Raw genomic sequence first — 17731 nt, 5'->3', positions numbered from 1 at the left:
CCCACTTACTCCATGTAGCATCAGTTGCATGATGTGTGAGGAGACCCTGCTTTGAACATCCAGCCCAGCACAGGCAACCGGGGTGCCAGGAGGAACTGCGCTTCAGTTCCAATCACTTCTGAGGCAGCTCGAACCCCTTCATAGGCTGCCAGTATCTCTTTTTCAGTGGGAGTATAGCTGGCCTCGGATCCTTTATATCCCCGACTCCAAAAGCCGAGGGGTCGACCTCAAGTCTCCCCTGGAGCTTTTTGCCAGAGGCTCCAGGTAGGACCATTCTCCCCAGCTGCAGTATAGAGCACATTTTTCACATCTGGCCTGGTCTGGACTGGTCCAAGGGCTACTGCATGAACTATTTCTCGTTTAATTTGTTCAAAGGCTTGTTGTTGCTCAGGGCCCCATTTGAAATCATTCTTCTTCCGGGTCACGTGACAGAGAGGGCTTACAATCAGACTGTAATTTGGGATGTGCATTCTCCAGAACCCCACAACACCTAAGAAAGCTTGTGTTTCTTTCTTGTTAGTTGGTGGAGACATTGCTGTTATCTTGTTGATCACGTCTGTGGGGATCTGGCGACGTCCATCTTGCCATTTTATTCCCAAAAATTGAATCTCCTGTGCAGGTCCCTTGACCTTACTCCGTTTTATGGCAAAACCGGCCTTCAGCAGGATTTGGATTATCTTCCTTCCTTTCTCAAAAACTTCTTCCGCTGTATCACCCCACACGATGATGTCATCAATGTATTGCAGGTGTTCTGGAGCTTGCCCCTGTTCCAGTGCAGTCTGGATTAGGCCAGGGCAGATGGTAGGGCTGTGTTTCCACCCGTGGGGCAGTCGGTTCCAAGTGTACTGGACGCCCCTCCAAGTGAAAGCAAACTGTGGCCTGCATTCTGCTGCCAAAGGGATTGAGAAAAATGCATTGGCAATGTCACTTGTGGCATCCCACTTGGCTGCCTTTGACTCCAGTTCAGATTGAAGTTCTAGCATGTCTGGTACGGCAGCACTCAATGGTGGTGTGACTTTGTTCAGGCCAGGATAGTCTACTGTTAGTCTCCACTCTCCATTAGACTTTTGCACTGGCCATATGGGGCTATTAAAGGGTGAGCGGGTCCTGCTGATCACTCCTTGGCTCTCCAGTCTGCGGATCAGCTTATGGATGGGAATCAAGGAGTCTCGGTTGGTGCGATATTGCCGCCGGTGCACTGTTGTGGTCACAATTGGCACTTGTTGTTCTTCGACCTTCAGCAACCCCACAACAGAAGGATCCTCTGAGAGACAGGGCAAGGTGGACAGCTGCTTAATTTCCTCTGTCTCCAAGGCAGCAATACCAAAAGCCCATCTATACCCTTTTGGGTCTTTGAAGTACCCTCTCCTGAGATAGTCTATGCCAAGGATGCATGGAGCCCCTGGACCAGTCACAATGGGGTGCTTTTGCCACTTCCTCCCAGTCAGGCTGATTTCAGCCAGTTAACTCTTGGGATCCTCCTGTCACTCCAGAAATACAAATGGGTTCCACCCTGTCCTGAGTTCAGCTATAGCAGTCCTTTTTCAGCATCTTACTAGCTGGTGCAGTGCTGTGTTTTTGACTTTCAGCCTGGGAACAGTGCTGATAACACCGATATTTTAATTGTTGTTAAGTAATGTTTTCTCTGATCAGGGACTTTGTCTCATGCTCTGTCAGTGTGGAGGGGCATAAGAAGCTGGGAGGGAGCAGAGACAGGACCCCTGACCCAAACTGGCGAAAGGGGTATTCCATACCACAGCACGTCATGCCCAGTATAGAAACCAGGGGGAGTTACCCGGAAGGCCCAGATCACTGCTCGGGTCGGGCTGGGTATCGGTCGGTGGGTGGTGAGCAATTGTATCCTCTCCCCTTGTTATCCCTATTATTATTATTGCTGGTAGCAGTAGTGGTTTTGTATTTTGCATTAGTTACTGGACTGTTCTTATCTCAACCCAGGAGATTTACAATCCTTTCATTCTCCTCCCCATCTCTCTGGGAGCTGGGGGAGGTAGAAGGGGAGGAATGAGTGAGAGGCTCCATGGTTCTGAGTTACCATTTGGCCTTAAACCATGACACGCCCCTTGATAGCTTGATGGCATCAGGATACACTGTGCACGGGTATCTGCTAGAGCCTTATACTTCTGTGGGACTGATGTGCCAGGCCATCTGATCCACACAGTCCAGTAAACCCGATTATCCCTCTCCTCCACCTGGCTGGAGGCAGGGCCCCTCTAATAGTGATCATAAGATTCTCCACTTATGTCTTGTAGAAAGGCATTACTATTCCTTGTCACAGGAGCTGGAGTAAGATCAGCTCTTCCACTCCATCTGGGAAACTGCTCACCAGAGAATGGATCAGCAGCTTTCCTGGGAGGATCATCCTTGACCATTGTTCTCCTCTTCAGTTCACGCACCCGTTGCTCCAGAACTGAGGTAGATTTTCCATCCCACTTTCTCATGTCTTCTCCGTGATCCCGCAGGTAAAACCATAGGGTGGCCTGTGGCGTGTACCTCCTATATTTTCTTTCTCGAGCAGTAGGGCGCCTTCTTTTAATAGCTGAGACATGGGTTGGTACACGTGGGGAGCTGGATAGATTGGATAAATCTTCTCCCAATTGTTTGAACTCCTGGGACAGTTTTTCCACAGCTGAAATGATGGAAGGCGTGAGTAGCTGCGATGTCTATTGCTTTGCCATCAAATCCAGAGACTGCTTTTTTCATTTGAAGGTGCTGGATAGTGTTGAGCAGGGCTGTGAAGGCTTAGACGAAGCCTCAGCATATTGCCATGATTTGTCCCTCTCCGGTATTACCAGGCCGATAGCACACCTCGTTTAAGCATTCACCTAATTTTTCCAGATTACATACTTTTTCAGGGGTCAAGTTCCAAAGCACTGGAGCGGCCACTGGCCCAGGTGCTTGCCCATACTATCCCACACACCCTGCCACTCATGACTGTCCAGCCTCAGGCGACATCTCTTGTTGGTCCTCTTAGATCGTCATTCAACTTTAGGCAAGATCTGAGCCCGACCCTGCTTGACTCTCAGACAAGATTGGGCATTCTCAGGGTGGGATGGCCATGGGTAAAGCACATGCAGTATTTGTGGCAACATCAGCCCCCCAGCTGATAAGCACTAAAACAGCAAATAGTGGCTGTAAGTAAGGTACAACATGCTGAAACTCTGAGATCAGGCGCAACAGCTCTGAGAGCAAATAAATCGACATTGTGATGAGTGACTATTAATCCGAAACAATGAATGCTTATCACAAATACGATTAGACACACTCTGGTCAGATCTGTCTTTATCTCAACCCTTTGTGCCCCACATTGGGCACCACAGAGGACTGTTGTGGTTTAAGCCCAGCCGGTAACTCAGAACCACACAGCCTCTTGTTCACTCCCTCCCCCCCTTTTTCCCCCCCTAGCTCCCAGAGGGATGGAGAGGAGAATCGGAAGAATGTAACTCCCACGGGTTGAGATAAGAGCAGTCCAGTAACTAAGGTTCAATACAAAACTACTACTAATGCCACCACTAATAATAGTAACAACGATAAAGGAAATAACAAGGGGAGAGGATACAATTGCTCACCACTCACCAACCAATACCCAGCCCGACCCGAGCAGTGATCTGGGCCTTCCGGGTAACTCCCCCCGGTTTCTATACTGGGCATGACGTGCTGTGGTATGGAATACCCCTTTGGCTAGTTTGGGTCAGGTGTCCTGTCTCTGCTTCCTCCCGGCTTCTTGTGCCCCTCCTCACTGGCAGAGCAGGAGACTGAAAAATCCTTGATCAGTGTAAGCATTACTTAGCAACAACTAAAACATCGGTGTTATTAGCGTTGTTCTCATACTGAAAGTCAAAACCACAGCAGTGCACCAGCTACTAAGAAGGAAAAAAATGACTGTTACAGCTGAACCCAGGACAGGGATTAAACCACAACACTGCTGAAGGGCACATAGTACCTCGTGTCACGCTTTAGTAGTATTGACTTACTAACGCCATACTGGTTTTACTAAATCAATGTTCTTTTGCCATAGGATTCTATAGCAGAGTTTGGTGCAAAGGGCATTTTGTGGTTACTAGATCATACAATCATAGAATGGTTTGGGTTGGAAAGGACCTTAAGATCATCTAGTTCCAACCCCCCTGCCATGGGCAGGGACACCTTACACTAACCATGTCACCCAAGACTCCATCCAACCTGGCCTTGAACACGGCCAGGGATGGAGCGTTCACAACTTCCTTGGGCAACCTGTTCCAGTGCCTCACCACCCTCACTGTTAAGAACTTCTTCCTTATACCTAACCTAAACTTCCCCTGTTTAAGTTTGAAGCCATTACCCCTTGTCCTACCACTCCAGTCCCTGATGAAGAGTCCCTCCCCAGCATCCTTGTAGGCCCCCTTCAGATACTGGAAGGCTGCTATGAGGTCTCCACGCAGCCTTCTCTTCTCCAGGCTGAACAGCCCCAACTCTCTCAGCCTGTCTTCATACGGGAGGTGCTCCAGCCCCCTTATCATCCTCATGGTCTTCCTCTGGACTTGCTCCATGTCCTTTTTATGTTGAGGACACCAGAACTGCACACAGTACTCCAAGTGGGGTCTCATAAGAGCAGAGTAGAGGGGCAGGATCACCTCCTTTGACCTGCTGGTCACGCTTCTTTTGATGCAGCCCAGGTTAAGGTTGGTTTCTGGGCTGCAAGCGCACACTGAAGCCGGCTCATGTTCAGTTTCTCATCAACCAACACCCCCAAGTCCTTCTCTGCAGGGCTGCTCTGAATCTCTTCTCTGCCCAACCTTTAGCTGTGAATACTGGGCAGAAGGACCTCATGAAATGAGAAATGGTTTTTAACAGTCACTATAGAATCAGAAGTATAATACAGGAGTCCTCAGTGTCAGGTCTGCATATTACCACTGGGTTTGTTGCAGAAGTTAAGCTCGGTGAAGGGTGAGAATTGCCAGGGTGGCCCCAAGCACAGAGCATCTGGGAGAGGAAATAGGTGCAACCTTTGTGTCACTGAGTTTCTGTGGGATAGCAAGTGAGTCACTAACCGAGCTTTTATGCTTATTTTATGCGCTAACCAAGTTTATGCATATTCCTCACTTTCTTGGTGCCCAACCCAGAATATTTTGCCTTGGTGCATGAAAGCATTGCAGCCTCTCATATCATGTCTTTTGTTATGCTGTCATCCATGGCACTTGGAGCAATTGAAATATTTTATATTGCTATGGAAACAGCTATAAATGGCTATGTAAGTGTTTCTTTTGTTGGTGTTTTGTTCTCTCCCTTTTCTGCTTTGGAGAAATCTAAGTTACTCCCATCAAATGGTGGTTCAGGTTTTATTTCCACACTGTAGCTTCTGAGATTTGCCTGTAGAGAAACAGCCATTACCCTTTTGTGTAACTGAACGTAACTGTGATTTTCATAAGTAGGACCTGGACACCTGAGGAGGAAGATGGGGGAAGATACTCATCTCTCACCTTTTTTTGATGGAAATAAGCACTGCTAGACCACTAACTCCAGCCACACCAGGTGGCTAGTAGATTGCAGTATGATAGCTTCATCATAGTGACTGGGATAAACTGGCATTTTTAACTATAAAAGCACTTCAGTAGGTATTCTGGAATTACACTGCCTCTTGAAGCTCCCCTGCTATCTAATAGTTTTCCTTTTCTATACTTCCTTGGTTTACCTTGCTTTCTACTTCCTAATTGTGTTCTGTTCCTGCTGGCTTCGTTGCTTCTGATGTGCTGTTTTCTGTGCTTTGCTTTTCCACGTTTCTTGTTAGTTCTCTGCTCTCTAAGAGCAACAAAGTTCAGCTTAGAAGTCTTGATCTGGCTGTAGACCTCATTTTGCTGTATATAGCAGAAAGGCTGTAGATGTGTCATTTGAAAGCATTAAGTTTTGTAACATGCCTATGTTGTGGAGTTGTGGGTTTCCAGTTAATGGAGAACTATTTAATAGTAGTTTCAGTCACCTTTCCAGGTGGCTGTTGTGCTTTATAGTGAATTTGGTCTCCTGGTATTTAAAGCTTGCTTTGTCTTCATGCAATAGGGATCTAATTTGAAATTGGTAATTGCAAAGAGCTTTTCTTCTCAGGCTGCTGATCAGAATGAGCTGCTTTCCTGGTTCTAGCAGTGTCCAGGATCATATCAAACTGGGGGATAGTGTGTAGTTACCTGGGTGCTGGATTTAGCCATGATGTCCAAACTGGAGTAGATTATTTGCCATAATGAAGGCAATTGAACATCTGTTGTACTACTTTACCAGATAATAGTATTTTTTCAGATTCAAAAAAAAAAAAAGCATTAGGAGACCATTGTTTTCTTGCTTTAATTTCCACCTCTAAGTGCTTTGAGTACAGTTGCTCTCACTCTTTCCCTAGTTTCATGGAATTACTAGACACAGGGGGAAATTAGTCTAAACAGGAAGAAATGATAACATTCAGCTCAGCAATTGTTTCCTTAGTGAAGTCTTACAGCAATGTCCTATCACCTGAAGTACTGGGAATTTGCTAGTCTAAGAGCCATCCCCATAACCCTGGTGTCCAGGTTAGCCCAGGTACAGTGCCAAATGGAACCATGATGCATCTGCTGGGTAGAGGTCGAGGGAGGGGATTCTCCTCCTCTACTGAGCTCTGAGGAGACACACACCCCCTGCAGTCCTGCATCCAGCTCTGGGGCAACAACAAAAGAGGGACATGGAGCTGTTGGAGTGAGTCCAGAGGAGGCCATGGAGATGCTCCGAGGGCTGGAGCAGCTCTGCTCTGGAGCCAGGCTGAGAGAGCTGGGCTTGTTCAGCCTGGACAAGAGAAGGCTCCAGGGAGACCTTAGAGCAGCTTCCAGTGCCTAAAGGGGCTACAAGAAAGCTGGAGAGGGGCTTTTGACAAGGGCCTGTAGGGACAGGACAAGGGGAATGGCTTTAACCTGAGAGAGGGGAGATTGAGATGAGATCTTAGGAAGAAGTTGTTCCCTGTGAGGGTGGTGAGGCCCTGGCACTGGTTGCCCAGAGAAGCTGTGGCAGTGTTCAAGGCCAGGTTGGACACAGGGGCTTGGAGCAACCTGCTCTAGTGGAAGGTGTCCCTGCCTGTGGCAGGGGGCTGGAACAGGATGAGCTTTAAAGTCCCTTCCAGTCCAAACCAGTTTGTGATTCTATGATTGTACAATCTTAAATGCAGTTGGTGTTAGCCTATAAATTAAAGCCTGAAGTGATAATTTCTCTAAACCGCATTTGTAAAGTCCTATCTAAGGACTTGAGGGTCATAGTAGTAGGGGACTCTACTTTGAAAGGCACAGAGGCGCTCATCTGCCGGCCTGATCCAGTCTCGAGGGAGGTGTGTTGCCTGCCGGGGGCTCGGATCAGGGATGTTGCTGAGAGGCTGCCTGCTCTAGTAAGTCCTGCTGACTATTACCCCCTTCTAGTCGTCCATGTGGGTGCTAGAGATATAGACAGCAGTTGCCTGGAGGACATTAAGAAGGACTACAGAGCCCTGGGAGAGGTGGTTAAGGGCTCTGGAGCTCAGAGAGTTTTTTCATCGATTCTCCAGGGCAAAGGGGAGGACCTTAAAAAAGCTAGGCGTGTCTGGCAGGTTAATAAATGGTTAGAAAGCTGGTGCCATAGTCAGGGGTTTGGCTATTTAGAACATGGGGCTCCATTTGGGAGGCCAGATCTACTGGAGGCTGGTGGAGCTGGTCTGACAAAGAAGGGGAAGAGCTGTTTTGGTAGGAGGCTTGCCAGGCTGGTCAGGAAAGCTTTAAACTAGATGTGTTGGGGGAGGGGAGCATTGATCCATCCCAACACTCCTGGTCAGTTGCCAGCACCTGTAATAAGTGCTTGGAGCGATGTAGAGATGTTCCAGCAGCCCCAGCCATTGAGTCGGCTTCATTTGGAGCTCGGATAAGGTGCCTCTATACAAATGCCCGTAGTATGGGGAACAAGCAAGAGGAATTAGAGATGTGTGCAAGGTTACGGGAATATGATGTCATTGGTATCACAGAAACATGGTGGGATGGCTCCTATGACTGGAATGTCGGAATGGAAGGTTACAGGCTGTTTAGAAAAGACAGGCCAGGCAGACGGGGAGGGGGCGTTGCTATCTATGTCAGTGATAGGCTAGAGAGTATGGAACTCTGTCTGGGGACGGGTGATGAGGTAACAGAGTGTTTGTGGGTCAGGATCAAAGGGAAAACAGCAACGGGGGACATTACGGTGGGGATCTGTTACAGGCCGCCTGATCAAGAGGACTCTGTGGATGAAGCGCTCTACAGACAGATAGGAGCAGCCTCACGCTCGCAGGCCCTGGTCCTCATGGGGGACTTCAACCATCCTGACATCTGTTGGAGGGACGGTACGGCCCGGCACAAGCAATCCAGGAGGTTCCTTAATTGTGTGGAAGACAACTTCCTCTTTCAAGCAGTAGAGGAGCCGACGAGGAGAGGTGCCATGCTGGACCTTGTGCTCACCAACAGGGAGGGACTGGTTGGAAATGTAATGCTCCAGGGCAGCCTTGGCTCTAGTGATCATGAGATGGTTGAGTTTGAGATCTTCAGGACGGTGAGAAGAGCGTGCAGCAAGCTCACTGCCCTGGACTTCAAGAAAGCAGACTTTGACCTCTTCAGGAACCTCCTTAGTAAGGTTTCATGGGATACAGTCCTAGAGGGCAGGGGGGCCCAAGACTGCTGGCTGATATTCAAGGATCACCTGCTACGTGCTCAAGAGTGTTGCATCCCGACTAGAAGAAAGTGCAGCAGGAGGGCCAGGAGACCTCCATGGATGGACAAGGAGCTGCTGAGGAAACTTAGAGGGAAAAAAGAAGCTTATAGAAGGTGGAAGCAAGGACAGGCGGCCTGGGAAGAATACAGGAGCATTGCCCGAGAAGCTAGGGACCAGGTTAGGAAAGCTAAGGCCCAGCTAGAATTAAGTTTGGCAAGGGATGTAAAAGATAACAGGAAAGGATTCTATAGATACGTAGCAAATAAAAGACAGGCTAGGGACAATGTAGGCCCTCTCCAGAAGCTATCAGGAGAACTGGCTACCATGGATTTGGAGAAGGCTGAGGTTCTTAATGACTTCTTTGCCTCAGTCTTCACCAGCAAATGCTCTGACCACACAACCCAAGTCTTGGAAAGCAAATGCAGGGACTGTGAGAACGAAGACCTTAGGCCCACTGTAGGAGAGGATCAGGTTCGAAACCATCTTAAGAACCTGAACGTGCACAAGTCCATGGGACCTGATGAAATCCATCCACGGATCCTGAGGGAGCTGGCGAATGAAGTTGCTAAGCCACTGTCCATCATATTCGAAAAATCCTGGCAGTCAGGTGAAGTTCCCAATGACTGGAAGAAGGGTAATATAACCCCCATTTTCAAGAAGGGGAAGGTGGAAGACCCGGGGAACTACAGACCAGTCAGTCTCACCTCTGTGCCTGGCAAAATCTTGGAACAGTTTCTCCTGGAAAACATGCTAAGGCACATGAAAAACAACGAGGTGGTTGGTGACAGCCAACATGGCTTCACTAAGGGGAAATCCTGCCTGACCAATTTGGTGGCCTTCTATGATGGAGCCACGGAACTGATGGACAGCGGCAGAGCAGTCGATGTCATCTACCTGGACTTGTGCAAAGCATTCGACACTGTCCCACATGACATCCTTGTCTCTAAATTGGAGAGACATCAATTTGATAGATGGACCACTCGGTGGATAAAAAACTGGCTCGATGGCCGCACGCAAAGAGTTGTGGTAAATGGCTCGATGTCCAGTTGGAAACCTGTAACGAGTGGTGTCCCTCAGGGATCGGTGTTGGGACCGGTCCTGTTCAACATCTTTGTCGGTGACATGGACAGTGGGATTGAGTGCGCCCTCAGCAAGTTTGCCGATGACACCAAGCTGTGTGGTTCGGTTGATACGCTGGAGGGAAGGGATGCCATCCAGAGGGACCTTGACACGCTTGTGAGGTGGGCCGATGCCAACCTTATGAAGTTTAACCAAGCCAAGTGCAAGGTCCTACACCTGGGTCGGGGCAACCCCAGGCACTGCTACAGGCTGGGCAGAGAAGAGATTCAGAGCAGCCCTGCAGAAAAGGACTTGGGGGTGTTGGTTGACGAAAAGCTTAACATGAGCCGGCAGTGTGCACTTGCAGCCCAGAAAGCCAACCGTATCCTGGGCTGCATCAAAAGAAGCGTGACCAGCAGGTCGAAGGAGGTGATCCTGCCCCTCTACTCTGCTCTTGTGAGACCCCACTTGGAGTACTGCGTACAGTTCTGGTGTCCTCAACATAAAAAGGACATGGAGCTGTTGGAGCGAGTCCAGAGGAGGGCCACGAGGATGATAAGAGGGCTGGAGCACCTCCCATATGAAGACAGGCTGAGGAAGTTGGGGCTGTTCAGCCTGGAGAAGAGAAGGCTGCGTGGTGACCTCATAGCAGCCTTCCAGTATCTGAAGGGGGTCTATAAGGATGCTGGGGAGGGACTCTTCCTTAGGGACTGTAGTGGTAGGACAAGGGGTAATGGGTTCAAACTTAAACAGAGGAAGTTTAGATTAGATATAAGGAAGAAGTTCTTTACAGTGAGGGTGGTGAAGCACTGGAATGGGTTGCCCAGGGAGGTTGTGGATGCTTCATCCCTGGCAGTGTTCAAGGCCAGGTTGGACAGAGCCTTGAGCCACATGGTTTAGGGCAAGGTGTCCCTGCCCATGGCAGGGGGGTTGGAACTAGATGATCTTAAGGTCCTTTCCAACCCTTACGATTCTATGATTCTATGATTCTATGATTCTATCTATAATCTATTTGGCCAGCAGCATGGCTGCCTTCATGCACTTGTGAAGAAATGAAAAGTTAGGACCTCCTTAAGATGGCTTAACTAGTTAGCACTAGCATTCATGGACCTGATCTGTCTGAAAACAAATCCAGTTTCAGTCAGTAAATCTCTTAAACAGTGTCAAGTGGGCACAGGAACACTAATGTCACCACAAGAAGACATGCCACTGCTTGGAGGTGGGAGGAAAGGGCAGGACTGCATCTTTCAGGAGCCAGCTGCGTTGACCTGTGGGTATTTCTTTTTCTGTTAAGTCTGACGTGTTTGAAAATTGCTATAACACAGGGTAGCAGAGTAGCCAGTGCTGCAGGATGACCTACCCAAATGTAAAAGCTGTATTTGCAAAGTAAGGCAATAAATCGGTCATTTCATGGTGGGTCCCTGAAATGCAATAGTAAACATTCAGCATCCAGCATATGGAAATCTGCTTTGATTACGCTTTTAAAAGTAGGTTTCCTTTCATATATAGTATGACTCTGACCAGGACTTGAGACCCATGCTGCAAGAAACCAGGAAACTTCTGGTTTTCCTAGCAGGAAAAGCTTGCCTTGTTCCCTCCTTGCTGGCATGCAAGGGGAGGCTGCCAGAGAATGAGGGTAATCTTGGTCTGCCTTGCCTCCCAGCTGCAACCTCACTAGGCTGGAGCAAAAACCTGCCAGAGGAGCTTAAAAGGGTTGTTTTCAATCATCTATGCTTGCCAGCTTCTCAGCTGTAACTACTGCTTGTGACTGATCACAAGGATTTGCAGAGCAGCATTTGTGTTTGGCATGGTTATGGATAAATGTCGGTTTTAAGTAGTGTGGTGATCATACTTCTAACCTCTATTGGTTGAATCCTAAAGGTACTGTTGATATCTAATGATACTGCTTCAAAGATGCTGATGTTTGGCCAGCATGTGGAGTTGGCCAGTTCCCACTCAAAGACAAGAGCAAATGAAAATACGGAGTTTTGGTGTGTGTGGGTTTGGGGGGTTTTCCCATTTTTTAAGGGGAAAACTACTTTTAGCCCTTTTAAACCAGTTATACTTTTGGGTTGTGTTTACAATGCTGTAATCAGCCAATTCTGCTTGTGGTCCAAGTATAGCAGAGTTAAAACAGGAATCAAAGGCTGCCTGCCTGAGGAGACATGTCGGAACAAAAAGATTTGGAAGAATTGTGTGGCTTTGAATAGTCACCATCATGTTTTATGGAGACTGCAACAGCAGTGGATGAATCTACTTGGCAGAACAAGGTGAAGGGGTGTCTCCTACATGATTACTGTGAATCCAGGTAGAGGGATTCAGATGATGCAAATAAGCATGCCTTGTGTACTCCAGGTAGTCTGATATTTGTTTGGCAGCAACAACTTCTCGCAGCAGAGCAGCATAATTTAAGGTTGTCTTCACAGGAAAAACTTTCAGAAGCCTTGAGAGATCTGTTCCAGAAGAGTTCTTGTTTATTAGAGGAATCAGACCTTCTAGAGAGGTACAGAGGGGGTATGGTTCCCTTTCAAAACATTTAAAAAGGATGTAGGAAACTAAGCAGAGCTTTGATCAGTTTTGCCCTGCCTCTTCTGGGCTTCCATACAAAGCAAAGGCTCTCTGTGTTTGTTGGCAGTCACTGCTTGTAGTCCAAAGTTGTATTCAGGCTTGCAGGTCAGTGAATGTGGTGTACAGTGTTGGTCCAGAACTGCTTTGTCTGAGACTTCATCTACTCTTGAATTTTCTTAATGGAAGAATTAGCACTGAGAAGCCTACATTGGTCAAAGCTCCTTTGTGGCCTTTTTAGCATCACTCAATTATCACCACCCAAACTGAAGGCTTTTCTCAGCATGGAGGAACTATGATTTTTCTCTCCCCCAAGTATGTTCTTAATGTGATGTTGTTGCCATGGTGCAAAGAGAGCTGTGTCAGGTTCAAGATAACCTGACCGTTTTGGTAAACTGCTCTGAGCAGCATGACTAAGCAGTGATAATCTCATTAAATCACATTAAAACAAACCCAGAGCATTGGAGGTGGGATTTCATGGTGACCATCAGCAGGATGATGATGTATAAAGTGTGTAGACAGTACAGGTATTAACTGTTGCCTCCTCTGAATATAAATGCAGTTTAGGCTGAACTTCTAGAAGCCTATGTATAGACAGACCAGTTGTTGCTTAATTTATGTGGTGCTTATCCAGTGTTACAGCCCACTGGATTATGTAAGTGCTTGGTTACAGATGTCTTGTTCTTATCATATAGGATGCCCACTCACAAGGAGAGGTGGTGGCATGCCTGGAAAAAGGCCTGGTAAAAGAGGCAGAGGAGACTGATCCTCAAATTCGGGTGTCTGATCAGTGTAAGAAGGCAATTCTTCGTGTAGCTGAACTCTCCTCGGATGACTTCCATTTGGACCGACATCTCTACTTCGCATGCCGAGATGATAGAGAACGATTTTGTGAAAATGTGAGTAGTTTCCTTTTGCCTTCTCTTCTACAGTAATCCATTAAAAAAAACCCCAAAACTCCATTGGAAGAAGGAAAGGAATGGTAGAGTGGAACCTGAGCAAGATTGTGTAATACTGAAAACAGACACCCTGTAGCTGTCACTTTACAATAAATCTGGTATTAAATTCACTCACCCAACAAAAAAGTGTTATTTCCAGTGGGTAAGTGAACTGAATTGGCATAAATGGTTTAATGGGCATCAGAGCTGGGATGACAGGGAGTGGAATGACTTGAAAGGAGAGAAGGAAGCAGCAAAAGTGACTGCTTCCTTCTGCAGCAGTAAACTGTGGCAAAAGGTTAAGCCTGGTCTGACTACTTGCAACATTCCTTATCTCTGGAGCTGGAAAGCTGCATTGTTCAGACTGAATTAGCTTGTATCAGCTGAGCATCTTCTCACTAAAAGGGTGATGAACGTGACCAGGTTTTTTTAACACAATAAAATTTAAAAGATTTTTATAGTATAGAAGCTATCCCTGTCATTTGGAATATTAACTTTAACATATTTCTAGTTTTAAAAAAATCTCTTTTAGGTGTAGTTTAACCTGCTTGTTAAGCATTACAAGTCTTATCTTTAATATTAAATATTACTGTTCTGTTTCACAGACTCAGGCTGGGGAAGGCCGAGTCTACAAGTGCCTCTTTAATCACAAGTTTGAAGAATCAATGAGTGAAAAGGTAGGTATCTGTCTTGGTGAGACAACCCTAATGCAGAAATCATCGGATCATTCATCAGTCCAGGCTACATTATTCTTTTCTAGTATTGAGGAAAATCCATCATCTTTGTGGTTGGATGACTGCTTTAACAGATGTTTTGACTTTGATATGTTTGTGTCTCCAGCTATGTGCTGCTGGCTTGAATTAATTGTACTCAAGTTACAGCCTTTAAAGTTAAGGGTTTAAATAAATCAAAGCTTTTGGGTGGTTAATTTGCAAAGGGTAGATATGGAGCTCAAGTGGTAGCACTGTAATTGAGTCTTTAAAGTAGAAGCCACACCATGCTGGAGTAAGCCTTGGGTAAATGCTGTCATAACATACAAATTAGAAACAAAATGCCCAAATGCCTCAGCACAGGAAGCTGTGTGTGGTTCACCTTTTTTTCAAGTCCATGAGTAACTATGAAGCAGCAAATCCTGTAGGAAAGATGCACAGTTCAGTTGCTGATGTTTTTCCTGAAGATGTGGTTTTCAACAACAAAAAAAAAGTTGTTCTGGAAAGCTAGTCCTGAAAAGAGTTTGTGTTGGTGCAGGTGTTCTAGGAAGGCAGCAATGCTGTCAGTGATTTCGGAAGCATCATCTTAGTGTTTGGGATTATGCGGAATTATATCTGTCTGAAAGGATATAAAGATGGATATCTGTAAAGCTGTCCTCAGAGAAGCTCCGCTGAAGGAGCCTGATGCAGAGGCCTGGAGGCATCAGACTAATTTCCTTTTCTTTAAATGCTTTAGCTATCTGAAAGCTTGGTTTCAATTAACAAATTCAAGTCCTCAGGGATGACTCTCAGTTTTGAAACAAAGCCTCATTTTGTACAAGCACATTACTGAAATGGACTTTTTGCTTAACTTGGTTATGGTTGTACAGGGACAGTGGTGGGTTTTGAGGGGTCTTTTCTATGACCAGCTGTCTAAGATAGGAATGCATGATGTTGAGAGGTTAGACAAAGCTGTGGCAGATGACTTGGTAGGGAGAGAGGGGCGGATGCTCCGAGGGTGCAGTTTGCAGAGCAGGAGGAACACAAAATCTAGTTCTCACTGTTGTAGCTGCCAAGGTTGGACCATCTGCAGCATCATTAGTTTTGTAGAAGTTGTTACTCAGTAAAAAGTCCCTCCTTGCTGATAGTGTCAGCTGCTGCAGACACATGTAGCCAACAATAGCTGCCTGGTGGGTGGCTTGCTTTGTGTAATCCCTGATGTACCCGACCTTCCCCTGCTGTGGGGGATGAGGTATCTGTGAGCCTGTATCTCCCTGTGTCAGGAGCTTTAAGTCTGTCTAGTCCCAAGAGCTCAATTATGGCACAGAGATGGAAGCATGAAGGAGGGGGTGGGAATATCTTGGTGTAGGGCTTTCCAGGTCCTGGAGTAGGTATGGGAAGGAGGGGGAGAAAAGTAAAAAAACCTGATGTAAGGAATTGCAGAGGGCTCTTTAGGGCTTCTCTGTTCCTTGTGCCAAGATTGCTCCCTGCTGTCCCCACCCTACACAGGCACAATTTTCCTTCCTTTCAAATAGGCCATGAAGGGACAAAATTGCCTGAGCTATTCTGAATTATCTGCCACCCTCAGATTTAATTCTCATATAATTTAAACCAAAAGCTACTAAGTGTAGCAGTGTTTTTACAGGCCCTTTTTGGGATGAAATTTAGAGGGTTGTTCTTGCAGCTGCTGGGCTTGGGTTTGGCCACAGTGCATCCTCATGAGCCTCACCACTTGTGGAAAATGGCTAGAAATTCCCATGCTTAGACTGCTTTATCTGCTGTCATTTGTTGGGCATGTTGCAGAACAAATCCAAAGAACATGCTAGTTTGTAAATGCAACTGGAAAAAGTTGTTTCTTAAGGGCATAGGGTGAGCATGGACCACAGCTGAGATAAATGTCAGCAACTGATCCTAGTTCCTGAGAATGAGTCATGCTCATGGCCAGAGCTCTCCCAAATTGCTGGATGATTGTGCAGTTTCAAGAAGAGCTCTGCAGAGAGCTGCTGCCTTTAAAACCCTTGATCTGTTGACCTCGGTGTGCATTGCCTCTATGAGACAAATGAAATTTAACTGCAGTCCAGCTTAAATGTATGAATTTTAAAGCAACTTGAAAACATAGCAGCAGGTCTGGCTCTCTGCCACCACATGGAAGCTCATCCAGCCATCCCAATGTGTCTCCTGCAGTGTCGTGATGCACTGACGACCCGCCAGAAGCTGATTGCTCAAGACTACAAAGTCAGTTACTCACTGGCAAAGTCCTGTAAAAGTGATCTGAAGAAGTACCGCTGTAACGTGGAGAACCTGCCCCGGTCTCGGGAAGCCAGGCTTTCCTATCTGCTGATGTGCTTGGAGTCTGCAGTGCACAGAGGTAAGTGGAGTTCAATCAAGAGATGTGTGACTTGCTGGGACCTTGATTTTAAAAGTTTCTTTTGGACCTTCAGCTTCAACATGTAATTATAGTCTCTGCCTCCAAGTAACCTTCTCCAAACTTTGGTTCAGTGGCAAGTTTCCTCATCATAAGGCTTTAATTGCTGTTGTTGTGAAGATCAGAATAGCTGAGTAAACCTCAGACACTGACTGCTATTGTGTAGACAAAAAGTTTAAAATGCAAAATAGCAAATCCCACTTGGGTGTGTAATTGCAAATCCTTCTATTCACCATGAATTCAAGGAGCTTTTTTCCTCCTTTATGTAGTAAGCATTAAATATGCTACTAGGATAAAACACAGGATAGAGAACCTGTTTATCATCACTCCGGGGAAGCCAGGGGTACTCAGTCCTCTGCCTCTTGTAAGTAATGTCCTCCCCTTGCAGTTCAGCAGCTTGGGTAAATGCCTTAATTTCTTTAACCTTAGTTTTTCCTGTATAGAAGGAAGGTAAGTGTGAGAATATTCTTTTTGTTCTTTTAAGTTAGTGTAAGTTGGAGATGTCCTAACACCAGTGGCTGTCCCAAAGGCATTAGAAGGCTCTATGCAGCAGGACTATGTTAAAGGTTCTCTGAAATTGCTGTAAGATGTAAAATGACATGTTATATCCTCTAATCTGCACTGCAGAGTTGTTTGGTTTTTTACCCTTGGCGTGCAGCTGAGCAGTTCTGATGCAGCAGCAGGGCTGCGTGCTGCAGTGCCTCTGACACGGGAGGGAAAGGCTGTAACACCATAAGCAACCTGTGCATTTGTGAGTTTGAATAACTCATTGCTTCTGATTGATGTGGAAATGATGTGTCCTGTTTGTAGAAAGTTGTGGGTGTTTTTTTCCCTTCTCCCTGCAGTAGGGCAAGTGTGTTCCTGAATTACATGCAGAAAACTGCTGTTCAGTTATGAATTTCTAATTCTACAGTGGAACAGGTTGTGCAGCATGTGGCTCATGCAGGAAGCATAGCCTGGGAGGAACACTTACTATTATTCCACACACCTCCACATGTCTGTATTATAATGCCTGGGAGCCCCTGTTGGGGTGTAGAACCTCTGTTGCATGGGGCATTGTGCATGTATGAATAACTTCTGATGGGGGCTAGGAAAAAGCCAAAAAAGTCATAGGAAAAAAGCCAACCTGTTCCTTTTGATTAAAAAGAAAACCAAACTGTCTGCATGGAGAGTGTAGGAAAGCTTATAGTAGATCTAAGCACTTATTAAAGCTAGATTTCTGTGCAAACAGTGGTTTGTTAGATACTCCATGTATACTCTTGGCAACATGTTCTGTTCTGGTTCTTGGCTTCCTGAGCAAGTATGTGCTGTTGCTCTAGAAAACCTTGTCCTCAGAGAAAATGTTC

The 17731-nt window shown here is 46.4% G+C and overlaps 1 protein-coding gene across 1 annotated transcript in view; it reads left to right on the top strand.

Moving 5' to 3' along the window:
* Positions 1-17731, top strand: part of LOC115619009 (Golgi apparatus protein 1-like) — an 88699-nt gene that overhangs the window by 45676 nt on the left and 25292 nt on the right. Inside the window, exons 5-7 of the mRNA XM_030511026.1 lie at positions 13029-13232; positions 13877-13948; positions 16145-16328. Coding sequence (XP_030366886.1) covers positions 13029-13232; positions 13877-13948; positions 16145-16328 — 460 coding nt within the window. The remainder of the gene's footprint in view (positions 1-13028; positions 13233-13876; positions 13949-16144; positions 16329-17731) is intronic.

Source organism: Strigops habroptila, chromosome W (genome assembly GCF_004027225.2).
Source record: "Strigops habroptila isolate Jane chromosome W, bStrHab1.2.pri, whole genome shotgun sequence".
NCBI lineage: Eukaryota > Metazoa > Chordata > Aves > Psittaciformes > Psittacidae > Strigops > Strigops habroptila.
The sequence above is the reverse complement of the archived record's forward strand: the minus strand, read 5'-3'. Positions and strand labels throughout refer to the sequence as shown.